Here is a 27351-nt window from a genome sequence, read left to right as displayed (position 1 = left end):
ACCCATCATTGTTAACATCAGATACTGCAACAGTGTACCCAAAGTAAGACGCCATCTGGAAATAAAAAACAACAGATAGACTTTCATATCAGATTTCTATTTTTTTAAAAAGTTTTTACTGATAACACTCCTTGTTTCTACAGTTATTAATTCTAAAAAATATTTTATATATTCTCAAAACTATGTTAATGAAACTATATCCTCTAGAGATATCATACTTCATCATATAATTGCTTGACATTACCTGTTCACCAGTGAAGTTCTGGATAAAGGTCAAGTCTGAGGAATTAATAATTGAGACCTGGCAATACAGAAATACAGAAAGTTTCAAACACACATGGAGATGCTACAGTGTAACATCACTGCAAAACAATTTGAGACATTGAAGGATGGTCCAAGTAGCTTAGGAAGAAAACAATTCTTTCTTTTTGTATGATCTTGAACAAATCACTGAGATTTTATGAGTCTCAGGTCCTCCATGAATAAAATGGGGAAAGGACTATTTTCCTTCCTTATTGGACAATGTGAAGAGCAGTAAATCACAGACTGTCAGCTAATCAGTGATAGCATTAGTACTCATCAAAACATGAATTTAAAACATAAAGCAATACATACAAATATATGTGTATACATGCACACATACAACTTTCCTCTGAAAAATGTTGTGAATAAGTTCCAGAGACACAAGGCATTCTGGGTCCACAGAACTAGAGAACAATCTGTGGCTGGGATCTCTGTTTCCCAATCAGATTAGTCTAAAACTTTTTTTTTCCTAAGAGGGAAAAGATGTATCCACACACATGTATTGTTTTCTCTCTTCTCCTCTAACTGCATGTCATGACTCTTTGCATCTGATAGTCTGTGTATACACTTAGACCATTGAAAATAAACACTTGGACTTCTCTCCGCTGTGGACACAGCATTGCACATGAAATATGCTAATCTGTGTCTAAGCTTAGGTCTGATAACACTCAGCAGGTATAAGGATATTAATCATATTCAATGCATACTTGTAACTGGCTATTGAAAGCAACCTTCAGAAAGGACTAAGTGCTTAATATTCAAAGTCCAAACCAGTAAGGCATTTTAAACCCTTCAGGTAAGCCTTAATGGTGAAAGAAAGTTAGAACTTTCTCTGATTACAAAGTTCAGGATCAAAGAGACAGAAAATATAAGGTAAACTCTAATCTTCCAAATGGTCTAAGCGCATTCTCATTATAGAAAGGACAAAATGTGGGCCCAGTACATACATAGCCAAAGTTCTGTGCTCCCCTTGGGACTCCAGCAACCAACTCTGAAAAGATAAATGATCAACAGTGAACAGGTTATGCTATCTGAGTGGTGCATGCATCATGAATCCCATGTAACTTGAATTCTTCCCTGACATACAACCTGTAGGATTTTGGTTTGTTATCTGTATCAGAAACACCTGTAAATGACTTCAAGACATTAATTAATGAGATTTTAACATTTGTTCAGTGCATCTGCATGCATGAGATACTACATCTTAACAATTGAATATACTGATCTGGAGATCTCTTTCTTCCTAGCATTGCTTAGCATAGCACAGTAAAATAAAGCTCTTAGTACAATTAAATTGTTACCTGACAGCCGTGGAACCAGAATTAATCATGCATTACGCACTAGAGTGCAGAAGATAAACACAACTGTCTTTACAAACACCCCTTTTCTTTCTGTCTACACAGTTTGCCCCATCTGTTGTTTGGCTTGATGCCATGAAAGTTTCAACAAGTTCTGCACAGGCAATCTAAAAGCACTACAAGGAAATTTTTGTGAGTGGCACTGGGGGAACCCATAGCACAAGAACATGAAGAAGTCCCAGGGGAGGGACTGTTTACAAAGGCTTGTAGCGATAGGACTAGGGGCAACGGCTATAAACTGGAGAGGGGCAGATTTAGACTAGACATAAGGAGGAATTTCTTCACCATGAGGGTGATGAGGCAGTGGCACAGGTTGCCCAGGGAAGCTGTGGCTGCTCCATCCCTGGAGGTGTTCAGGGCCAGGTTGGATTGGCCTTGGGCAGCCTGATCTAGTGAAAGGTGTTCCTGCCCATCATAGAGGGGTTAGAATTAGATGACCTTTAAGGTCCTTTCCAATCCAAACTATTCTATGATTCTATGATATTATGTTTCTTTGAAACACTGGACCTAGCGGCCTTATAGGATGCAATTCTGCTCAATGATGAAATCTTAAACAACTAGTGGGAAAAAAAAAGGAGAAAAAGAAGAAAAAAAGAAGAAAAAAGCAACATCACATCCTGCAGTCTTTCTGTCTATACCTTCCCTCATATAGGATATCCACATCAGAAAACAGCAGCAAGAACTTCAGATACCAGAGCACCTCTGACACCTGCTTCTACTGACCTAGCATTCCTCTGTCCCTCTCTGTGGTTGAATGTTTTTGGTCAAGGGGAGACAGAAGCAGTAATGAAGGACTGAACAGGGTACAGGACAATCCCCAGGACAGCCAGCAACAGAATTCTTTGTGCCAGTCATTCACATGACTTACTGATTCAAGAACCATCCTGAGTAAAAATAATGTGTATATGGATTAAAAAAAAAAAAAAAAAAAATGGTGGCCGCAGCCTTCTGTTCCCAGGGACATATCTTTTTCTCACATTATAGCATTTTTAAGGTATGAGACCAGGGATCACAGTTATTTTTAGCTAACTATATGTTTCAAAATTTTGTACAATTTCATAACACTGAAAATGGCTAAATCATGGACAAAATTCTGATTATTTTTAACCTACTCTACCAAAAAGACAGCTGTGACAGGAGCTTTTCATCTATATTGTATTCAGCTTCCAGAGGCCCAGGAAAAGTAGTGTTCAGTTCCTAACACAATCGCAGAACTTATTTCACAACTGAAAAATCAGATACTCTCAGCTTGTTTCCAGTTCTCCTGACACAGCACTTTGTGCTATGGCTTCAGCACGTCAGTTATGTGAGATTTAAGCATTTTTAATATTTAGTTAAAGCCTCAGTGGTGTCACAGAAACTGTCGCTGCTAAGCTTAGCCCCTGCAGGATGGATTGCTCTGTCTTTTTCCTTAGGGAATTATAGAACTATATTTCTGGAGCTGCCACCTTCCAGAGCAGTTTTCTCTGGCCACGTGAAACTAATAAATATCCTGTGTCATCTTTTGCCAGAGGGGACAACTTGAATCTTGGTGTTTGAGCTGGATTCAAAGTTATCTAATGAAGTTATGCACATTTAAAAAAAATATTTATCCTGTAATTCTGGTTAAAACATGTTCTTCAGTGCATGTTGCTCTACTTTATCAAAGCATGAATGTAGAGTCCTAGAAGGTGGTGTTTTACAGATCATGAAACATTTCAGGTGAAGATTTCAGTGCTGATGTTTTTAAGCAATGCTACTAAGCCTATGAGATATCTGATTCTTTGAGGATGATAGCTGATGGCTAAATGCAAATTAAGTATGTTCTGTATTAAACTTACTTGATCCAAGAACTTATACAAAGTGTCCAATGTGATTCTGTATTTGGACATTTATATTCATGTGCATTCAGCTTTTCCTAATTCAAGGGACTAATTGAACACTGCCTTCCTGTAGAATGTTTTCTCTCCCTTTAAGCCCAGGTTTTACTAGAAGGAATTCAATTCTTCTGTCTCCTGCTGCTAAATATAAAGCTCAAGGTAGGAGCAAGCACACAGGGAACTTGTTCTTACTGCCTTATACCTATGCTGGAAAATATAACATATGAAAAGGGTCAGCTGATGAACTGCAGTAGCAATCCATCCTTAAGACACACGAACTATAGGTAGGGAAACTTTTATAAAGCCAAGTGCTGCTTTCACCAACAAGAGCTAGCATGCCAGTGTAGACACTTATCTTTGCCCAGAAGCAGCTGAATGTTATCTCCTAGCCTGGGCCATGAAGTTATGTGGCAGTAAAAGTGTGTTTTCAGCATACACAGGGATTCCCAAGCCACATTGCATCCATCCATCCAGATGCTGAGGGCCAGCAACCTCTATGCAGGCGAGTAACTTGAGTATGGACTGAAAGACTGTACAGGACTGACCTGTTGGCTCCACTTGTTATTACTGGTCACCAAACTGGCTAACTTCAGTGAGCCTGGGTGGCTCCACCTACCATGTTTTCACAGGTCTAACTGCTGAACAGTTGAGCGAGAATGATATCACAACAGATTCAGACTTTTGGGTTACCTAAATTCTGCTCTGTTTTGCTATACCTTCTAAGGAAATATTTTCCTCTGAATATTGGGCACAGAGAGCTTAAGTCTCACCCGTGTTTCATATATATAAAATGTATTTTCCTGTGTAGAAACCCAAAATGAGGAATTTAATAGGTGCACAGCCATATGGTTTCCATTCAACTATATAGCTTCTTACCTTGTTCAGAATCTCCGGTAAATTCCCCAGCAGCCACGGAGTATCCTGTTTAAAGATAAATTACAAGCAAAACCACTTCATAAACCATATATTTAAAAAAAAATATGTAAAGGCAGTCAGATTTGACTTTTCATCTGATCATAAGTATGCAAATTTTCTAGCGTTAATATACCAAAAATGTCTAGTAAGAAAGGAAAATTGCTTATCAGATTATTACAACTGAATTATCTGTATGTCTGAATGTATAATAAATCTATCACTTTTCTCAAAAAATGAGCTTCTAAATCATTAATACTTAATAATTTCTATGAAAAATAAAGTACTATGGTGATTTGCCCTAACAGCTATTGACACAACTTAGGTCTTCATTACTGTACTGTAGTGTGTGAGTGTCTTGTTTCAGTGCTACACGGAAGACAGATTTCCAAAGATGCAGTTAAGTACCTCCTGGACCTTTAGTAAACGTGTGAGATAATTGCTATTGACAGAGTAAGGACTTTTGGATTGTATCAGGAACTGTAGTTTTAAATCTACAGGTAGAGATGAAATGATGCATCTTTGCCTTCAAATTCCACTGCATCTTTTCTGAAACTTCTTACTTGCAGACATGCGAATATCATGCAGATTCTTCAAGATCATTACTAATAAAAGGTACATAAGGAGTCTTTTTTCTATTTATTATATAATATTTTCAAACTGACTTCTGTTATTGCTTACCTTAATCTTATCTGTTAAATATCAGTAAGAACAAATTGGGTACTTGTGCACCACTGTACAAAACACTGCAGAAATTTTCTTTTATCTATTAAAAACTGAGATAGTCTTTAATTACTTTTAACTCAATCCATCATTTTGGAATGAAAGAAAATATAAATGGGAAAGTTTTGTATTTCTGCTTAATTATTTAATAACAAATAATAAGGACCTTAATAAGCCATTTAAGAACTCAATCTTCAAACCCTATTGCTATACATAAATTTAAGAATGTTCATAATCCCACTGAAGTACCTAGCAAACTACTGATCTGCTGTTATGCTTAAGGTAAAACAGGTTTAAATCCTCTCACAATCAGTACATTGGTAATTTAGATCTTGTTTGCATGTTTATATAAGCCCTGTGCTTTAGCTCATACTGCTAACTGACACTGAGCTTATCTTACCCATGTAATTGTCGTCATATGAGGGTGGTGCCACTCCTGTTTGCTTCTCTCGTGCCAATTTCCTTAGAATATCCTTGAAGGAATAATTTGCAATGATATCCGCAACACTTGCAGTGATAACCTGACCTGGATTCAAACAACTTCATAAATGAAAGGGACATAAAGGAGAGCCAGTTTCTACAAAACAGGGCTAGCAGAACATCAGAAGAGAGCTGCAAGGGATAATACAGCACGGATGCAAAGAGCAGACTTCTCCTCTCAATCTTTCTCCATTATTCCTCTGAAAGTCTCAAGAGTACACATAAATCAATACAACATGGCATTGAGACTCTATTGAACCATCACAAAAATATCTCCAGACCCATTTCAAGGTACTGATTCAAACTAAAGGCAACTATTTTCAGGCTCAGCTACCTTCAGTGTAAGAGTACAGTATAAATATAGTGGACCAATGGAATCATTTTCTCAGTGGAGAATTTAAAGCTATAAACTTCCTACCATCATAATGGACTAGATCTTCCTCCTCTAACGGCAATGCAAAACTACACATCAGTGAGGATAACCACGGGCAAGTTTGTAGGCAGAGTGTGGAAATCCACTATATCATACTTGTCAAAACAGGTTAAAGCAAGAATGCCCCTTTAACCCTTTACCAAAACCACTTTGGGTTCGATTTACTTGAGAAAATGCATCTTGGAAACTACAGTGATGCCACAAATGAACTAAAAATATATGCAGACAGCATAAAAGGTTGAGCCCAGAAACAAGTAGTGACAAAAACTTTGAAAATATTACAGTTGTTGTAAAAATATTAGCTATTTTTAAAATAGCAGTATTCCTAAGGAAGAAGTCACTTTATTAATTGATAGATATGCTGACATGTCAACATAAAAATACTTATTTCTATTCCTTCCAGTTCCATACAACTTACATCCTAAATTTTCTCTGAGTTATGCTCAGTTGCTTGTTAAGTAGTTCTTCTGATTTATATTTGTTGAAAATAAGATCACAGACTGGTTATCTTAAACTGAAAAAACAAAGGAAATCTAGAACAACATTTTCCACAATAATTCCTCCTTCGCTTTTTAGATTAAGTTAACCAACCAGATGAACATACCTTGCCAATAAAAACTACCAGGCCCTCCTACTATCAGGTCTCCATTCTACAAAAAGCAGAATTGAATAAAATTACACAACAAAAGAACACAACAAAATTAAACATTCATGGGAGAAAACAAAATGATCAAAAGAATAAAAGAATCATGATAAAGGAAAGTAGCTCTGATTATTTGTGAATAAACAAAGTCAGCCTGAAAAAGAGTCTTCACATTCAATGAAGCAACAGCAATGCTTTATGGAGAAACACAATTTTCTTTGCCTTTCAATGAGGTGTTTTCTCCTCAGCTGTTAATTATGTGACTAATAATGTAGCTCCAAAACACTGAAAACAATGATGATGATCAAAATCATGTGGAGATGTGGAGCTGTAATAATAGCACAGATGATAGCAATAGTTGCAAACTTTATTCCTTGGCCCACAGAACTGTTTCTGGACCCACCTGGCATAGAAGAACAACTGGCTATTTCCCTTAAGCACTTTCACCTCCAAAAAAGAGTGGTCTACTCAATGACTACTCTGCCTCCAAAAGCATCCATATACAGGCTATTTTAACTTTTAAAAACCAGCTGGTGCCTGCCCATTATTTCTAGAAAGCCAGGTCTCTGGAAAACATTGTAAATGTGGTTCACAGAGACAGAAGCACACACAACCTAATTATCTATTAAGACAGACTGAACAGAATCAGAGTTGCAGTGCTGATCATGGTATTTCTTTTATCAATGGAATCAGAAAGTTTGAAGCTTGCAAAGGAAGAATGTACTTGCAACAATTTCCCGAAACTTTCCATATGCAACAGCATGGGATAAACTCACTGTGACAGTGCTTGAATACTGGGGATACATCAGAATTACATTTGGTCAAAGTATTTCAGAAGTAGAATCTCACCTTGTAAAAATCTAAGCTGAAACCTGCTTGACAAAAGCCTTGTCCTTCGGGATCTGCATTGCCTGCAATTATAAAGGTAGAACCACTTAATTGATTTCATGGTGCAAGTGGAAGAGAGCTTGCACATCCCAGGAACTTCAATGCTGTAAATGCAAAACTACCAAAATATGTGAAAAGATGTGTATTCTTTTTCAGAAGAGGCAGAGTGAATCGAGATCTCCTATGGCACCCTGGACGTGCAGCCCCCTTGTGAAGTTTTTGAAAAATAGGACTAATTACTTGGCACTTTCTCCCCTTTTATGGCCAAGGAAGGACCCTTGCAACAATCCCCAGGGATTTAGTTTGAATTTGCCCGGAGATACAAAAGTAAACAAAAAGAAATCTTAGTATGGTCACTACAGTCTTCTCTGTCACAAACACAAAAATAAGTGTTTTTTAAGGCATTCTCAAAAAAATGTTGACATAGTGGATGGGTCAGCATGGTTCAATGTTCGAACAACATCTTGGTGATTTGTACTATGGCAGGGAATGAGGCACGTGTCCTTTGGGCCAGCCATTTAATTGATACACATTTGCTCAATGAGGACTGAAGTGTAATATAATTTTGGATGCACATTTGTATATGCAAAACCATCATTCCTGCTTCTGTCAATTTTTATTTTTAGCATCCAAATCCTCATATAATTGTACAAAGTAGGTTGACATGAATTTTAGGGCTTTTCTATGAGCACTGGAGTGCTGGAAGTCTACAGGATAGAGCAGGAATGGCCACTTGAACTCCCTCGTCAAATGGTATAAGCCTGCAGTGATACATCAGAAGTACATGAAGCAGATCCTACAGTCATAATTTCTTACAGATTCAGCTTCTTTCTGTGCCATGTTGACTTCTAAGTAACTGAACACGGTTCTAAAGATACATGCACTATTTTTCCCTATTCTCCTAAGAAGCAGGGCTCAGATATTGCTACCACATCCTCAGAACAGCACAGGGAAGAGTGTGGAAAAGTAGAGCTAATGTGCTTGGCTTTTTTCCATGCTGGAAGTCCTTAATAAATGAGAGATTGTGGATGATATTGGCATGAATGGTGATATAGGCTTGTGTGTTTCTGTGCAGGGTCTGTTCTTCAGATGGTGACCCTGTGATGAGAGACTTATACTCAGCATGACCATGAGTAATTGGTTTAAAATGCTGCCTGGTTCTTATCTAGATCTGTTTGCTATATTTTAAAAACATTTAAATTGAACCAATTATATCTCATCACTATAACTGCATAAGCTTAATTTACTTAATTTCTCTTCTTTCAATTATACAATAAAGCATCCAACTGCAGGCATATAATTTAATGTTGATTTTTCTTTAAGCCCTCATCCAATGAAATAATGTCATGTAGTAATCTTCATTCAACCAAGACCGCGTGAAGACTGAAATCATGAAAACATTGAGCGCAATATCAATTTCTCCAACACAGGTTTGTTTCTATTAATACTTACTGTTGCGACAAGGTGAATATTCAGCATAGGCACTGAAGTTCTGAATTGCTACATAGCAGGTGCCAACGGGGTCCTTCTCAGGGCTATCTTTAAGGGTTCTCCAATGATATAAGGGAGCACAAGCCTATCAAAACAGAAAGGATGTGATGTGTACCTTTTACACACTCAGGCATATAGTAAGTGCAGTTTTTAGTACACAGCATACAAGTATTATCTCTGTTTTTGTATCACTCATGTAGCAATGATCATAAGGTATGGATAGAAGAAAACGCAGGACTATGTCTTCTTATAATTATAACTTGAAAAGCATAGTCTAATCTTTCACTTATAGCCTTTAGCAGGTTAAACCTGTCAGTGACTATAAACTCCCATTTAACTATATGTTAAAAACACCCTCTACGCCTGCTTCACAAGTAATATGTTCACTCTATTACTGCTCACTGCATGGGACTTGATCCCATATTTTAAAATACAGACCACATACATGTGGCAGAAGACATGCCTACTCCTGTCTTAAGATAATGGCCGTTGCATTAGAATTGCTATGATTCTACATATTTAGCAGAAGGAGATTCATCAGGGTGTTGAGTCATATTGTCTATCACAATCATCAGATTGTCTGCCTTCTTATAAATGCCTGGTTCAGATCTTTGGAAAGATGATACAGCTGTAACACATTCAACAGTCTCTCAGTGAACAGGTTGTTGCTAAATAAATTTTGGCTAGTGAACAAATATTTAATTTTCTGTGTTACAGTAGTGATGTTACAAACATAACAGTGTAAGGACAAAAGATATACCAGCTGCACAGAAAGAGAGATTATGGCTTTTGAAAGTAATTCAAATAATTGGAAAAATTAAAAAAGATTAGCTGTCAGGTAAGTGAGCCATTCTTCAGGAGTTCTGTGCCCTTAAACTTTTCAGTTGTCTGGAGGAGGGTGGGGAGGAAGACACAGCCTCTCCCTACAACCTTGCCTCTGTAAGATACAAACAAATCCTTCGTTCATATCCTACTTTGTCTTACTTTTCCAATCAGAAACCCATCTACCTCTGGCAAGGCATTCCTATATTTCACATTACTATATAAGCCTTAGTTCTGCAATCAGTTCCAGTTGGATGAACCACTGTGCTACTCAGAGCCTACCATGAAAGTCAGAGCTTCTGAAACATTGGTTTAAGGAACACGGACTCTTAACATGCCACTGCCTAGAAGACCTTGCAGGTTAAAACATATTGGAGAGCTGAGCACAGCAAAGAGGAGTATGTGTCCTGTAAATACGATTTCAGGTGCACTTGACATTGACCAAAATGGACTGAACTCAATATAATCATAAATGTTGACCTAGTGAGGTTTACTACCACATTTATGGTTTAAAAATAAGTTTCTGACAGATTGATGATGTTTTCTTTTTCTCTCTCCTTTCAGTTTACAAAGCTTAAAAAACACAGTTTTCTAGCTTTCCTCTTCAAGTTTTTGCCTGAACAGTGCTGACTGTATCTGTGTTTCAGAAAGCCTGAAAAAAGTTATCAGAAGCAAAAGAAAATTTGGTTAGTACAGACAAAGCACATCAGTTAATGATGAGGTTTTCTGCTCACTTGATTAAGATTCGAAAAATGGTGATAAAGAACTACACTATTTCAGTTGTGAACTGTTGTTTCCCAGAGGACACAAAATGAAAAATCTTCAGCTACTTTTAGGATTTTTTCATTTACTTAGCTGTATAACAGAATAGGGTAATGTGTTATTCATTACCTGTTTCATGTCAAAATCCTGCCCTGGGTTAACCACAAGGCACAGAATATAAAGGAAAGCATTTCGTTTAGATACATCTCTGCTTTTCTGCCTCAAATGTAATAATTGGAAGTTTTAAGCAAATCCCAAGACAACAAATTATTGCTTTGTAATTGTAAAAATTAACACCCAAATTATTCTTATCACAACTACTTCAGTGACATTTTCATTGTAAACCTTAGGGCATAAACTGTAAATATGAAATGTCTGTGCACGAGCAGCATCACCACCACTTTATTAAGCAACAAAAGTACTTGCCCCATGCAAGCGGCCCTCTATCAATACAGGTAAAATGTGCAGTAAAGCTGGAAAAGAGACACTGAACTTTGACAACAATCTTGATTTGGAGCTATTTTATCATGACCTTTTTGTAGCTGTTGTACCGTGAATATGACATAGCTGTTCAAAATAATGTCAATGTGACAAAAAAGGTCAATGCTTTCTCTTACTAACTGATCTTCAGCACAAGTTCTTGGCTTACTTTACATTCTGCATTTAGCATTCCAAATAAAGCTTTATAATACAAAACACTGTATATTGTATATCTATTGGTTACTGTACATAATGTCCATTATCTGTTTAAGAAAAAACATCATTCAATTCCATAACAATAGGGCTTTCTGTTAATTTCACACGGCAGTGAATCATCTTCACTTCATCAGTTCAACCTGATTTTATAGACTGCTTCCATTTTCTGAGTTATATGCACCATCTCTTTTATAATTAATGCATAATCATAGAGCTGTTTCCATAATTTACACTATTAAAGATACGCATTTGAGAAAAATAAACATTCTCACCAGTGAATACCCAATGCATGACTTACCACAACTTTTTCTTTATGAGCTTTGACTGTTGCTCCAAACCATTGATTTGTCTTAAATTCAATAGGTTCTCTGGTGCCATTGACTTTAATTTTCCTGTTATCTGACAAGGAAAGAAGTAGTATGTTGACACCTTATTTTATAAAGATTTACCCTATGAACTACAGATACAAGTGATCAGACTAATGTTTATGTTACATTGGTTCCACTGTCATTGTCCTACCAGTTTATTATTTATTGGTCATTTCAGTATCATTCAGGTTTTTCACTGATCAGTGGAAACCAACTTACTTAAATTAACATGTAAAAACTCTAAATAATTACACTTAAACTTCAGAATAAAAGTCAAACGACTGGAGGAAGAAACCCTGTGTTATCCTCTGCCAAGAAGAGTTTACTAGGAATTTATTATGAAGAATGAACAAGAATCTACCAAAACAGGTGAAAAGTCCTAAAAACTTTTCTCATCAGTGGTAGAAATTTTCCATGTGAAAAAAAAGTATGTTCAGTGATTAGTTTTTGTCAAACAAACGGAATTTCTCAGCATGCTTATTCAAAGACCAACACTGCAGATAGGAAAGGACTTAGTTTTTAACAGAACTACATGTGTACAAACTGTCACAAGAGACAGCTTCTTAATGTTGCTTTATATACACTCTTGATACACGCTTGCAGATATCAGCATAAAAGAAGCCATCTGGGCACAGACTCAGGCCAATTATAATGCATTTCAGGTTTTAATAAAAAGCAGTCATCCCTTCCTTTCACCCTCAGTTCTCTGAAGTAAACCGATTTTCCATATGTTCATGAGTTATGCTCTTTCTTTACCAGTCATTCCTAATGAACTTCTCAATTTATACTTAAGCAGGGCATTACTCCTTCCCCTGTATATCTACATTCCCTTACATTTGTTTCTGGTTCATATCAGGAGAGATTTCACAAGGATCAAGCCTTTTTATTCACTCTGAGTGAAAATAAAAACATATACTGTCTACCTTGGAACTTAGGAAAAAAATGTAACGTTAGTTTATGTTGTATGAATTCACGCAATTTTTTTTAAAATTAGGAAAAATATATCTGGTATAATTGTCACCTTTAAAAAAACAACACTTCCTGGGAAAGTACAGAAATCCATGCTTAGAGAGATGAGAGATAAATTTTAGGAACATTTAGATCTTAAAAATTCAGGAAGAACAACTTAAAATCACTTTAAAATACTCATTTTAAAAATACATTTTATTTAATTTAAGCCCAAACTTTGAGTATGGCAGACAGCAACATTGACACACTGCACTGTAGGAGCTGCTAGCTTCTACCTAGCTGTTGGCCACACCACTTTTGATTATTTTTTCCAGTAAAGTCAGACTCTTTCAAACTTTAAAGGTTTGCTGGGGTTTTTTTTCTCTTTTTTTAATGCTTCAGTAGATCTGAACATGATCAATGTCCACAGATGAGACCTTGATAGAAACAAAGCTTTTGAAGCCTGAAAAACAGCTACAAGCAGCTTGCAGGAGTCAACACTAGCCTGGCTCTGAGGACACTCACCACCAGTATCCCAACCTAAAAACAGCTTACATTTTAAATCATAATCCTCTACTGGCAATGTATACTCAGATTTGAGAGATGTTAGTTTTTCAAACTAGGACAACTGTTTGCAAGATTTATAAAATCCATGACTGAATTTGTCTGATCTGCAAGAACTGTACACACTCCCATCCCACTTAGTGGAATATAGTGAAACTTTCATCACGTGGCATGGGATTCTCGTTATAAAAGAAACAGTAAAATATTACACCCAAATTAATAAATAAGGGGTCTTTTTTCCCCGATCAACCTCTATCGGCAAAAATTCTCTAATCACCTCTGTTCAGGATCCCTGCTGGAGCAATGGAGTAGTTTTCCCATTTTCTGAGGTTGTGCCTTAAAATACAGCTTATTCTTTTGTATGCAATGACCAATCAGTATTTCAACCAGCTACTGCTTCCCCTGTAACTTTATCAAAATGAAACTATATACACAACTAACTTGTCTGAAGAGAGGTGGGCTGTCATTACGGTGCCCTGATTGTACTCCACTAGACAACCAGGCTCTGAATGAAATCCCTGTAAATGCCTACTTCTGAGCTAATCATTCACTTGCAACTGAGGGCACAGTTCTTCTCCTAAAGCTCAGAAGGTCAGAAGAACCATGGCCTAGAAGTACTTAATCTTTTTACCAACTGTAGATAGCTATTTGTTTACTCAGTAAAATCCCAAATGAAATGTAAAAAACCCAAATTTTAGAAGTTGTTATTTCTGGCTTTAGTACATCCCTCAAAACTATGTTATCTTAGTGTCTTATAAAATCCCCTCATTTGTGTCCTGACAACACCCCTATACGACACAGCAAATCTCTCTCCTTATTTATGGAGGTCTGAGGCTATGTTTCTACTATACCTTACCTACAGAATAAGTGATATTTCTGCAAGCAGGAAAACTTGGCCTGAATTCAGGTTGCATTCTGGAGAAGAATGTCTGGCCCCTTTTAGGAAGGAGTCCAGGCTATCTTGTATCACGATACATGACACTAATGCAAGGATAACTAGAATACAAGGCAGCAGCTGGGCTGGGCACGTAACGCCTCAACCTGTCCACAGAGTGGTCCAGGGAGTGCCTAAGTACCAGCTGGATTGCTTCAGAGCCAGTCCAGGAGCTGTTCCAGATGGTCAGCAGTCTGGATGATTCGCAAATTTGGCTTGAAACTCAGCCCTGGAGTCACTCTTAATCGTACTGTCTACAACTGTATTGCAGACTACTGCCCAGACAACCAGGACTACACAAAGAGCAGAGAGACGTACAGATAGAAATGTGCATGCAAGGACATCCTTAAACTGCATTTCAGCAACCCAAAAGCATCTCATTTTCTACTGCAGGAGCCAAGACTCCTACACATTGGTGCTGCCCCACAATCCAGCTTCAGAAGCAGCTCTGGAGAGGACGAAACATGATTCTCAAAATCAGTGTTCCTTCATCCAGTCTTTCAGACTTGAGGCACCTATGGGCTACCAAAGGGAAAAAGGCCCCTTAAACTACCAAAACAATAGCTGGACAAGTAGAAATAGTTGAACTCAGGCAGTAAAAACCAAACCTATGTAAGAACAAGAGTGCAGAGATCAATTTTCAGGAATTAAAGCCTGAACCTGGAGCAACTTTTGATGCAAATGCATCATTTGCACACATCAGACTAAATTTGGTGCTTTCTACAGGGATTGGTCTCTGAGTCAGCACATTAGAAACTGTTTAACGGGTATGAATTAAACATTACTTTCAGAAATAGTTCTTTGTTGGAGTAATCGGGATCTGCATAAGAAACAGATGTATTTGCAAACAGTGATAGCAGCTCATTTCAATGCATTCAGCTCTTGAAAACTAAAAGTAAAAAATGCAGCATCTATCATAATTTGAAAAAAAATCAAATGAGCAAAATAAAATCAAAATAATTTAATAAAATGTAGCACAGGAAAACAATGCTTCTAGTCAAAGCAGCAAATCTGGCTACGTAATCCAACTCTTTCGGGCAAGTTCTCACCCTTCAGGAGCTTTGAAAAGTATTAACTTTACTTGCTCCGTGTGTGTTTTCCTGTACGTACTTGAAAAACGCAGATGGCCATTAACCAGGCATCTGCAGCAGGCTCAGTTACACTCTGCCCTCTAATCTACCTACATAAACTACATCCAGGATGGCAAATTCCTTTCAAATATGTATTTTGATAAGTGTGTGTGTGTGTTTATGCACATCCATACATATGAGAAGATATAGATAATATAAAATGCAATATATATACTTCATATATTTAGGCATAGCTATATATATACACAAAGCAGAGGTGAATTATCACCTCAACCTATTCATATTTATATGAAATAAGAATAAAAACATATGAAACCAACAAACATTTAAGTTTATATAAATATACATATGTCAAGGAAAGTAAATATCCCCTTCATACGGTGATAACACTTGGAATTCTATGTACAGTTTCAAGACACTAGTACAAGACTTGTGGGTGTTTGGCCCAAAGAAGAGAAATGAACAGAGGATCTATTTCCCCTTCATCCAGTGTTCAATAGGTAGAGAGAAGAGAGAGCCAAACTCTCATTTGAAGTCCACAGAAAAAACGAAAATAGGCAAATTACACAAGTTACAGCAAGGGAATTTCTGATCAGAAATAAAGAAAATACACTTCAGAGTGAGCACTGGAACAGCTTGTGGCATCTCCATCCTTGGGTAGTTTCAGAATTTGGCTACGCAAGGCTCCAAGCAGCCTCAACTAACTTTGAAATCAGCCCTGCTGATCACTAGGGTTCTGCCTGGTCTTGTCAACAACATCACCATGGCATGGTGATTTTTTTTGGTATAACTTCCATAAAAGATTCCAACGATACCACCCATTACTAAGCAAAGGTAAGTCAGTAAATTTTACAGGGTCATTGATAATAGATTCTCAACAGAAACACAGAATGCAAATGCAAAGCTAAAGACTATGATCTAGGGAACCAAGCCAAGCAACTGGCTATAACATAATGCTGGGGGAAAAAAGACTCCATAGTGTTTACAGACACTAAGGACATGCAAAATGTTAGCATGACAAGAAGAGTTGCTTCTATTTTTAGGTTTATCTGATTCTGCAAACATCTATTTAATTTCTGGGGTTTGTTGAGCTTTAGATGCTATTCATATGAGTTATTTTAATTTTATAGATCGTATCTAGAGAGCTTTATTTGGACTGCCATTCCATGAATCAAAAAAACCATCAAGTCCAACAGGATTTTATCCCTAAGTACAATCTGATCAAAAACAAATTAAAACCTCAGGGCTTGAACCAGCATAACTAAGGGTATTCTTTTTTCCTTTCTTTAGATAAGGCTGAGACTTATAAAAGAAACCAGTGAGGGTCTATTATAAATCAGAATGCTACAATTGAACCATGAGGCTCTAGATAAGGTCTCATTGGCAAAGTGGACTGAAATGTATCAACATTTCAAAGTACAACAATGTTCTCCCTCAGAACTTTCTCTTCAGATGCAAATTCTGTTTTAAAACAGGATTCTAAGTTTTCCCTAGAATCTTAACCATCTTTACAGCTAATGATTTTTTCATGTAACTAAACCTCTTGAGTCCCATGATACATCCTTCCTTATACAATACCTGGGTTCTGTTACAATCAGCTCAGCAGCTGGTGAGATTAACTCATGTTCTTCATCAACTGCATGCTTGGACAGAACTGATCTATAGCCCCCTCCCTTCTTCCTCTTCACAGGCTGCTCAAATTTTCTCCAGCTAGTTTAGAAAAAATATAACTTATTTTACTAAACCTGGTAAAGTTAAATGATAGCAAAGACAACAGAGCAATGAGTTCTGCAAACTTAAGTGAAATGGTATCTAAAATTCTGCCTCTAGGAGCTAATTTAAAACATAAGGACTTGTTGCAGTCTGTTAAGTATTACAATTAAAAATGACCATTATAAGGAGTTTCTGAAACACAAACTATTAGTTTTTTTACCAGATTTCAAAAACAACAGTGCACTTCAGGTGGTATTTAAGTTTGCTTCTGGCTGCAAGATGCTTTGAGTGGTTCAGAAGCTCCCCAGCTAATCAAGCGGGGAGAAAGTGTTCTTCATCTTGCTCTCCTGCCTCCTCTCCTGGCTGCTGAAAGGAAGAGCATCCAGCTTAAATACAGGGACTCGGTAACTTTGCCTGAATGCTATAGCAGAAATAGTCATTGTAAACCTCATTTCCTAATGGAGAAACTGAAAAGGAGAAGTTAGCTTTGTGTAGCTAAGAAAGGAAAGACAGCTCACAGTCCTTTAATATAATGCCAACACTTCTTCCCCTGCCCTCTCATTGAGTTTCAAAAGTATCACAGACTTACACTGCACTGCAACAGGACAGAGCAGGGAAACAAGGGAGAAGAGTCACCGCCCTCCAGTCCATATCTGCTGGACTAAGGGGATACAAAAAGCCCTTCCATTACACTTTATCTCAGTTCCCTGCAGCAATGGAGGGGGTTAAAGCACCAGTTGTGTTCTCGGGGGCAGTCCTTTCAGCTTCTTCCCAGAGTCTTGGCCCCAGCACTGAGATTTAGGGAGCTTTAAAGGACTGCAAACACAGGATTGCAGTGTCAGTGCTTTGTCAACAGCAGGAAACACAGACAGTTCCTGCTAAACCCCCTTCTTGGACAGGGGCCATATCACTGGCCAACCCATATGGGAATGTCTGGTTACATGACTCGCTTATAGATGGCTCAGCCCAAATCCTACAGTATTTCATCCTCTTCCCCTCCTCTGCTCCCCTGTCCCTTTTCAGGAACAATATTTTATCAATAGGATTACTTGTTGATATTAGTTTGCAAGTAAATCACCTTATTGCTTTGGCAGTCTCTGGATTAACTGCTATGAAGCAGAATGCTGAGGGACCTGAGAAGTTAGTGACAACTGGGGAGAATTGCCTATAGAACAAATTCAGTTAGGTGATATGACTGTCAGGAATGGGTGGCAAATACTCTTGCACCTGTATTAACTCTAACTAAGCCATCTTCTCAGCAGGGTAGTTTAGCTGGCACACATTTCCACATTTCCACAAATTATGCAGTTACTGGTAGCACTCAGACCAGTCTGGACACCCTAACGCATGCACATTGCCACAGATACGACTTCAGGAGTAGTCTTGGTTTTGAGTATCAGTGCTAGTGGTGAGGAACCCAGTCTGTATTTGACAGCTAGAACAAGGCACTCAGAAGCAATGACATTTTTTTTAAAGAGGTTTTTGTGTCTTTCATCGGGAATTGAGTGACTGCTGAGCATTCCTAGTGGGTACAAATTAGTAACCAGTGCAATACCTCATGGGACCTTAGTTTCTAAGAAAAAAGGAGAGCTTTGCAAATCACAAGGATTTGTCTTTTGTCATTTAAAGCTTACATGACACAACGAATAGAGTTTAGTCCTGAGAGTCACAGCCTGTGTGGTGGCAAGGAGATCAGCTGCACCTTGCCAGTGACTCTGGATGCAACCCTGGTAGTGTCAGATCTCTGATCCACTGGGGATCATCACAGTTGTCTTACAGAAGTGTCAGGATGTCAGGTCCAGTTAGGCTTAGCATTTGTATTCTCCCTTCAGGACTATGACATGCAGGATACAGAATAACTTTCTTTAAACTAAACCTTTAGCTATTTTAAAAATACAAATAAATTATTCACAGAGAAACAAAACTCTTCAATAAAACAGCCTTTACAGGACCAAACAGCATCCTATATCAGCACTTACCATCATAATATTAACCTAAGCAAACCTAAGTTTTTCGCTAAGGTGTCTTTCACGTACTTGGTTCCCTCAAGCCACTTTTTGAACAAGTGCTCCCTCTGTCTAAGGAAATACTACTTTACAAACTCAACAAATTATTTTTTTTCTTCCTTCCCTGATTTATGAGCATGTTCTTGCTTATCATTGCCTCTTAACAAGCATTAAATGCTTGTGGAGAAATATTTTGTTACTTTCTGGGTTGTTTTACTTTACAGCCCTATAACAAGGCATATCTATCCATTCATTCAGTAAAATCTCAGTATCTGCAAAAGACAGGATAACTATAAATTAGTAGAAACCAGCTCCACACCTGTAACACCACAATATTTGATGCCCAGAATCTTGACAGAAGTCATCACAGAATACTAGTCAATGTTCTCACTGTTTTCATTTAGTAGGACTGAGATAGTAACAGTGTTAATACAAAAAACATCAAAGCATTTGCAAATGAAGGAACCCTTCTTGAAATGATGTCTGCTGTTGTTGTGGAAATAGTGAAATAAACTCAAGAGTTACACATGAGTCCTACCAATTAGGTGTCCACTTACATACTTATTTGTGGCAGTAGAAGTCCAAATAACATCCTAGTGCACTGTATGTTTCCTTCTCAACAGCAGAACATAACTTGCATTCAATGCAATATAACTGAGCTTCATTTGCATATGCAGCCCTCACAAATGGAGGACACAAGCCCCCATGTTCATACACAATGTAAACCAGTGGTTTCCAGCCCGTGAGAACTGTTGATTTCTTGAATTTATGGTGGAAATTTCAGTTTCTGTGACACCTAACTTGGGAAATAGCATATGTGAATCCACTTTTCTTTTAAAAATTCCTTAGAATTTAGGAGTCCTCCTCTGAACTCTCATGGCTGAAAAATACTGATTTAGTAAACTCTTCATCTCTTTGTTGGATCACGCTGCCTTTTAAGTGCATTGCACTATGTCTTTATTTCCAGTTCCACTTAATTTTTACTTCTGATCTTAATTAAAAATGCTTTCAGTTATTCAGCAGTTTTGTTTCTTTTATTTTGCTTAGTGTATCTAACTGGAAGAGCTGATACTATTTGGTTAGGGCCAAGAAAAAAGTACTTAAAAAAGCCCTGTATAAAAATGCACCAAAGTGAAATCTTCCAGCTCTAAAGCAGCCTCTGCAGTTTTTGTTTTTCCAAAGCTTTCCAAGACTTTTAAAAATCTCCTATGAGGTACAAAGCATTAAGCTTTAAAATTAAAGCTGCTAGAGCTGAATTCCCAGTCTTCTAACAAGTACTGGGTGTTTTTGTTTTAGGAGAAAGGATAATCTTGTAGTTAAGGAACTGGAGGAAAAAGAAAAAATCCTGAGTCAGTAACCAGCATCATCCCCAACTTCCTGTGTGATTTTTGACAACCCAGGCTGAATTCTTTTTGTTTATCAGAATAAATATTAAAATGACAATATAAATTTAAAATGGGAATAGCAGCATTTCTGAGTGATGTTGTGGGGAGAAGGCATACTGCGTACAAGAAAAAGCCGTAAACTGAAAATACTCTTCATATTTACTAAGGACTATCTAAGTTCCACTAGGCATACAAGGCCCAAAGGCTTCGAAAGGAACTGCATGTAACAGACTATTCGAAATAGTGTCATCTATGCTAGGGCTGATGTGGACAGCTCTGTTTGTCAGAATAGTGGAAAAGATGCAAAACTCACTCCTCTAAGTGCTGTATTTTGGAGAGAAGATGGCCTTTATGTTGCTGGCAATAAAGAAGGGGTGCTGGTACAAGCTATATAAACCTTCCCTTGGTGCCTTGTTAACCACTGCTGAATTGTGTGAAATGACACCTTTACTGCCCTTGGTACCAGAATTAGTCAGCTAGTGGCAACACTGCTAAACCTAAGTACACTACAATCCCTCCTTCAAGTACCCTGCATTTATATCTGCACAACTGGCTCTCTCTGGCTTAACTTCAGCCATTTGCAAGTCAGGCATCTATCCAGACAACACAAATAACTGAATCAACCACACTTCAGAGATTCCAAGCTAAATAGTTGTGTTGATACAGTCCAAAGTCTTGTTGATATACTTGCTCATCAGCCTGTGTTGGTGCCTTTATTTGACACACAGTATCTGCAAAAGGACATATCTGCCTAGAGTATGGAGTTGCCCTGAATCTCTTTAGTTGACTTCTCTAGAGCTTCCCACAAGAGAGCTAGATATCTTTCCAGGTTTCATCACTAGGTTTTCATATAATTTTTTTTAAACATCCCTTTAAAATGCAGTGGAATTTCCATTTGGTCTGTAAGTTTTCTATTTAAACCTGAAATTATTTGTACACATAATACATTCCACTTCTGCTATAGGAGCTACCTAACCAAAAGATGGAAATACAGGAATATTTCCTAAATTGTTTTCATTTTAAAGAGGTAAACTCAGGGCATATCACAATATAATGCTGCATGCGTACTGCCTGTGTTCACATTTGTACAAAACCGTATGCTGTACACAGTATTACGTGTCCAAATAGCTCCATAAACATATATATACAGAAGATAGCTCTTACTGTGTCTTGGACAATGACCAGCATGATGGGAAAGTCATCCTGAGGAGAGCTCCTACACATTAACACAGTAATAGGATGTGTGGGTGGCTGGAAATGGAAGAGGAAAAGAACCGCACTGCTTACTTGCTACATTTAAGTAAGCATTTCTAATTTAACTCATGCTCTCAGGAAAAAAAGATGAGTTGTATTGTGTTCACATTTAAATAAATTACCAGTGTTCAGGTTAAATATGACCTAAAGAATAATCATGAATCAAAAGTCAGGTCAAACTATCAAAGTCTGCCTAAATAAAGACCATCAGCTTTAAAGTCCCCGCAGACAATAGGTTTAGCTTATTTTCAAGACCTATAAAGAAACAACAGAAAACATAAACAGCCTGAATAGTTTAAAATGCGTGTTCCTTCTAATTAAATAAGAAACATCTGTCTTAGGATTTTGGAAGCGGATATAACCTATCCACATTGTGCTTAAATGAGTTTGCATGTACCTTACAGTATTCCGAAATAAAATTAATGCTTTCTGAAAAAAGCTAAATAAGCATGTCGCGGGAGGTACTTCATCTGAAAAGATGCAAAACCCCTCGCTGAAAATAGCAGCAAAGAAACAACCCTGTGGCGTGCAGGATTCAGAGATGTACGCGCGATGGGGAGGGGTCGTGTCTCAGTACTCAAAACAAGTATTTTCAAAATTAAGAATCTGCCAGAAACGCCTTTACTAACGCCTTTAGACAAAAGAGAGGCAGTTATGCCCTCGGCTGGGATGCTGGGGGCCGCGCTTTCCCTGGGGACCGACACCCCCGCCCCGCGGCTCCCGGGAGGCTCCGCTCCACCGCCGCGAGGGCCGCCCGGGGCCGCACTCACTGGTGCTGTCGAAGGGGATCTGCCTGCAGCGGGTGCCGGGCCAGCCGCAGTAGTAAACCGCTCCTCCTTCCACGATGTCCGGCTGCGTCGTGTTGGCTTTGGGAGCTCCCACCAGGACGCTGACCCTGCGAAACGCACCGGCACCGGGTCACCGGCTCACCCGGGGCTGTCACCCCACTTCGCCCAGCGACCGCCCCGCAGCCCCCAGCCCCGGGCAGGCAAGCAGGGCGGCCCGGGGCCGCTCGGGCGTTCGGGGACAGCCCGGAGCCCCGGGGCCGCTCGTTCCGGCGCAGCCCGGGCTCCTCGACCGCCGGAGCCGCTCGCTTGGGCTCAGCCATGGACCCGCTCGTTGTGGGGCTGCCCGGAGCGCCCCGGAGCCGCCCACTGGCGCTCAGCCCAGACCCCTGGACCCCAGGGGCCGCTCATTCGGGCTCAGCCCGGGCCCCCGGAGCCGCCGGGAGCCGCTCGCTCGGGCTCAGCCCGGGCCCCCGGAGGGGAGCGCCCCGTCCCGTCCCGGCGACGGCACTCACGTGCTGGGGTCGGGAATGTAGAACTCCACCGAATAGCCGAAGTAGCTTCCCGGGGGCCCGCTGTACACCGTGCGCTTCTCCTCGTCCAGGTTGAACGCCAGCAGCGCGGGCGCCCAGAGCAGCGCTGACAGCGGGAGCAGCGGGCGCAGCATCCTCGCCGCCGCCGCCGCCAACGGAGCTGCCGCCGCCGGGCGGGGAGGCTGCGGGGCCCTCCGGGGCGCCCCCTGGCGGCAGCGCGGGGAGCGGCGGGACGGGCTCAGCCCCGGCGCCGGGACCGGCTGCGGGATCCGAGTCCCTGGGCTGGAAAAGACCGAGATCCTCGAGCCCGGCCGCGCCTCTCCCCTGCTAAACCGCACCCCGTACCCTTTCTGTCAAGAAAATTTTCCTGATATCCAATCTGAACCAGGGGACGGGGCGAGGTTTCTCCGTCCCGGCTAAACGGGGCGCTTGGAGGTGTTTTGGCCGAGCTACCAAGACTGTATTTGGGGAAGCCGAGGTGATTTACCGAGGAAAGCCAGGGGCGAAGCCGGGAGAGATGCGTGCTGAGTCGGATCCCCCCGACCTCTCACGGAAAGGGTCATTGGGCACTGGAACAGGCTGCCCAGGAGGTGGTTGAGTCCTCATCCCTGGAGGTGTTTTAAGGGACGGGTGGATGAAGTGCCTGGGGACGTGGTTTAGTGGTTGGTAGGAATGGTTGGACTCGATGATCCGGTGGGTCTTTTCCAACCTAGTGATTCTGTGATTCTGTGATTCTGTGACCTCTGCCCAGTGGAATCACCGCCGGCTGCCTTCGGACAGGCGTGTTCGCAACGGGAGATGGCAGAGCTGGTGCTGATGGTTTCTACTTGAACTTCTCTCCACGTCCAGCTTTGTACTGAAGAGTCAAGTACTTGAAAATGCCATTTAGGAAACTAAAATGCTGGGGTTGGGGTGGGTGGAAATAGACCTTCAGATTGCTGTAGCTGCCAGCATGGCTATTATTTTGAAAAAAAACCTCCAACAATCAGAACTCCTTTCTAACCGCAGGAAAAATGTAAACCCAGCCACACAGCTCAGAACACATTAGAAAATGCATTACTCTCTGAGTTTCCCTGTTAGTGCTTGCCTGGATATGTAGTTTTAATATGCTGAAGGGGAGACCTTACCCTCACAGGAACAAAAGCACTGCTGCAGTCCTGGACTACAGGTCCGTGCAGAAGCAGTCATGCCTCTTCTCCCACAGAAATCACCAGTACTTCTTTATTGCATTTTCCATTGAAATGACCTTGTAGAAAGCTCCTCTTATAATTTCCACGTAGAAGTATTAAAATGGGGCTCTGGACAGGCTGGATGGATGGGCTGAGGCCAACTGCATGAAGTTCAACAAGGCTAAGTGTCAGCTCCTGCACTTGGGCCACAACAACCCTGTGCAGCGCTACAGGCCTGGGGAAGAGTGGCTGGAAAGCTGCCTGGCAGAGAAGGACCTGGGAATGTCAGTTGACAGCCAAATGAACATCAGCCAGTAGTGTGACCAGATAGCCAAGAAGGCCAATGATATCCTAGACTGTATCAGAACTGGTGTGGCCAGCAGGAGTAGGGAAGCAATTGTGCCCCCCTACTTAGAATCATAGAATCACAGAATAACCAGATTGGAAGAGATCCACCGGATCATCGAGTCCAACCATTCAACTTGACCCTGGTGAGGCCGCACCTCGAATTCCGTGTTCGGTTTTGAGTCCTGTATTACAAGAAAGATATTGAGCTGCTGGAGCATGTCTAGAGGAGGTAAAAGAAGCTTGTTAGGGGTCTGAAGAACAAGCCTTATGAAGAGCATCTGAGGGAGCTGGAATTGTTTAATCTGGAGAAGGCTGACGCGTGACCTTATCTCTCTACAACTACCTGAAAGGAGGTTGTAGCCAGGTGAGTATTAGACTCTTTTCCTAATGACAAGTGATAGTATGAAACAGCCTCAAGTTGTTCCAGGGGACGTTTATATCAGATATTAGGAAAAATTTCTTCACTGAAAGTGTTACCAAGCACTGGAACAAGTTGCCCAGGTAAGTGCTTGAGTCACCATCCCCACACATACTTAAAAGATGTGTAGATCTGGCGCTTAGGGACATGGTTCAGTAGTGACTTGGCAATCTTAGATTTATTCAATGTTCTTGAAGTTTTTTCCAACCTAAATGATTCTATGATTATCTGTTTCGCTCCTGCAAGCCCCACAATACTGTTCTAGCTGGTTTTGTTAAGAATATGTAGAAACAGTCTCTGCCCCAAATGCTCCCTTCCTATACAAAGCTAAACAGGGCATCACCCCAACATCTCAAGGGGACACTATTCTTATTTGTATTTATTCTGGCCAACTCAAATGTAGGAAGTAAAAGAGAACCATATTATTTTCTATTTAATTAACTCTGTTAGGAGGAAAAAAGGATTGTTTTTTCAGCATTTATAATACAGATGTGTCCAAAACAATATCAGAGAAGGATCAGAAGAATAGAGAACCCATTTATAAACATGTTACAATAGAGCATACCTATAAAAGCAGCTGAGAGTAGATTGTTTTGTTCGGAGGTTCTGGTTTCCTTACTTTTGTGTTTGTTTTATTTTAAGTGCTTTATGGCAAGATTATTCAGATAAGACTGACATTCCAGTTCACAAAAATAGAACAGTGTGTTTATTTCCAGCATTAACTGTGTGACCCTTAGCTGTCCCCACAGGCTTGTAACACTCCTTAAATCTGCTCGCCTTCCAAGTCAACTGACTTTACTCTTGCTTTTATAGTGAAACATTATCATTGACATTATTTTGCATTGAACTGGTATTTAGAGATCTAAGCACCATTAATAAATTCAGAAATACCTCAATGACTTGTAGGGTTAATGCCTACTGTTAAAAGTTATATAGTTTTAGGTCAACAGAAGGCATTTGAAAGTTGTGTTGCCTTATGCTAAATCATCATCATCATCATCATCGTGGCTTGCTCTTATTTAGCACAACAGCCAGTTCCAGTGCCAAGTGTCACAAGTGAAGATGCCGAGTCTCAAAGAACTGCTCAGATGGACACCAGAACTGTGACATTCAAAAAGCGAGAGAACAGCACGGTCTGGTGCTTTATCCACCTTGTACAGATCTATCCAAAACAGAACTAAAATTCAATAATTAGCACAGCTGCAGATAAGTGAGCGTACATACAAATGAAAAGCAGAAGGGGCACAGCAAGAACATGGCATTTCTTATGTGCTCTCCTTGTACCTCTCTTTCAGTTTGAAATGTATACCACCTAACCTGGTTTCTTCAAAATAAATTTTAAAAAGGAAGAAAGAGCTTCAAATGGCAGTGCTAAAACCCATATGGAGAGGTGGGCAGAATGAAAAGAAGGGAATCTGCTTTACCCCTAAGCTATTGACAGTTAGCAGTCCCCTTCCTCTTCTCCTTTTCCTCTCGGTTGTTTTTTTTTTTTTTTTCCATTCATGTAAAGAAGAGAGACCTGAGTGTAGGATATTCCAAATCAGATAAACTAGAAGAACAATCTTTTAATTTTTTTGAAGGATTTGCAATGTTTCCCTAAATAACTTGGACCTGTTCTGATCACTGGAAGCTTATTCTAGACCTTGTTTGCCTCAGATTTTAGAAATGTTTGGACTGGACGTTGTGATCTGCACCACTCGAGGTAAGCAGCTGCCCCAGTTACTGGTACACTGAACTTTCGTCACTAGCATACCTGTGGGACAATATATTAACTGTTTGGAATATTGAACTAAAAAGTCTTAATAGGCTCGAGAACCTGACCTGGAGCCAGGTCAGAGAGATTTTATAAGCATATAAGTCATTATCTACCTTACAGAATAACTGGAAGGTCAGATGAGGGACCAAGTAATTTATACAGAAAAATACAAGATTCACAGAGTGGATTTCTACAATTTATATTACGTGCAGTTGGTGAAATTAATTTATGTATAATATCATATTATGGTCTTTCCAATCCCAAAAATAGACTTGTGACCCTGCAGCGGTCCCATGTTGGAGCAGTTCTTCAAGAACTGCAGCCAGTGGGAAGGACCCACGTTGGAGTAATTTGGGAAGGATTGTCTCCTGTGGGTGGGACCTCAAGGTGGAGCAAGCGAACACTGCAAGGAGGAACGAGTGGCAGAGATGAAATGTTATGAACTGATGACGCTTGATCCCCTCCCCCTGTGATGAGGTAGAGGAGCTTAGATTGAAGTTGAGTCTGCAAGAAGGAGAGTGGGAGAGAAGGTGTTTTTAGTTTTGGTTTTGCCTCTCACTATCTGTATTTTTAATTGGCAATGAATTAAATTAGAATCTGTTTTGCTCACGATGACAACTCATGAGCTATCTCCCTGTCCTTATCCTGACAAGGAGACAAGGAGCTTTTTCATCATTTTCGCTCCATCTTGCTGAGGAGGGGGAAAGCA

The 27351-nt window shown here is 39.8% G+C and overlaps 1 protein-coding gene across 1 annotated transcript in view; it reads right to left on the bottom strand.

The window, feature by feature from the left end:
* ITGA8 (integrin subunit alpha 8) overlaps positions 1 to 23093 on the bottom strand; it is a 106065-nt gene extending 82972 nt beyond the window's left edge. Inside the window, exons 1-11 of the mRNA XM_069859562.1 lie at positions 22934 to 23093; positions 22404 to 22528; positions 11669 to 11769; positions 9052 to 9175; positions 7561 to 7622; positions 6673 to 6718; positions 5556 to 5681; positions 4397 to 4441; positions 1251 to 1294; positions 245 to 301; positions 3 to 55 (exon numbers count right to left, since the gene is read on the bottom strand). Of these exons, the coding sequence (XP_069715663.1) occupies positions 3 to 55; positions 245 to 301; positions 1251 to 1294; positions 4397 to 4441; positions 5556 to 5681; positions 6673 to 6718; positions 7561 to 7622; positions 9052 to 9175; positions 11669 to 11769; positions 22404 to 22528; positions 22934 to 23085 (935 nt within the window). The 5' untranslated portion in view covers positions 23086 to 23093. The remainder of the gene's footprint in view (positions 1 to 2; positions 56 to 244; positions 302 to 1250; positions 1295 to 4396; positions 4442 to 5555; positions 5682 to 6672; positions 6719 to 7560; positions 7623 to 9051; positions 9176 to 11668; positions 11770 to 22403; positions 22529 to 22933) is intronic.
* Positions 23094 to 27351: the final 4258 nt, after the last annotated feature.

The sequence above is a fragment of the Phaenicophaeus curvirostris genome, chromosome 6, assembly GCF_032191515.1.
Source record: "Phaenicophaeus curvirostris isolate KB17595 chromosome 6, BPBGC_Pcur_1.0, whole genome shotgun sequence".
NCBI classification, from domain to species: Eukaryota; Metazoa; Chordata; class Aves; order Cuculiformes; family Cuculidae; genus Phaenicophaeus; species Phaenicophaeus curvirostris.
This window is presented reverse-complemented; position numbering and strand designations above follow the sequence as displayed.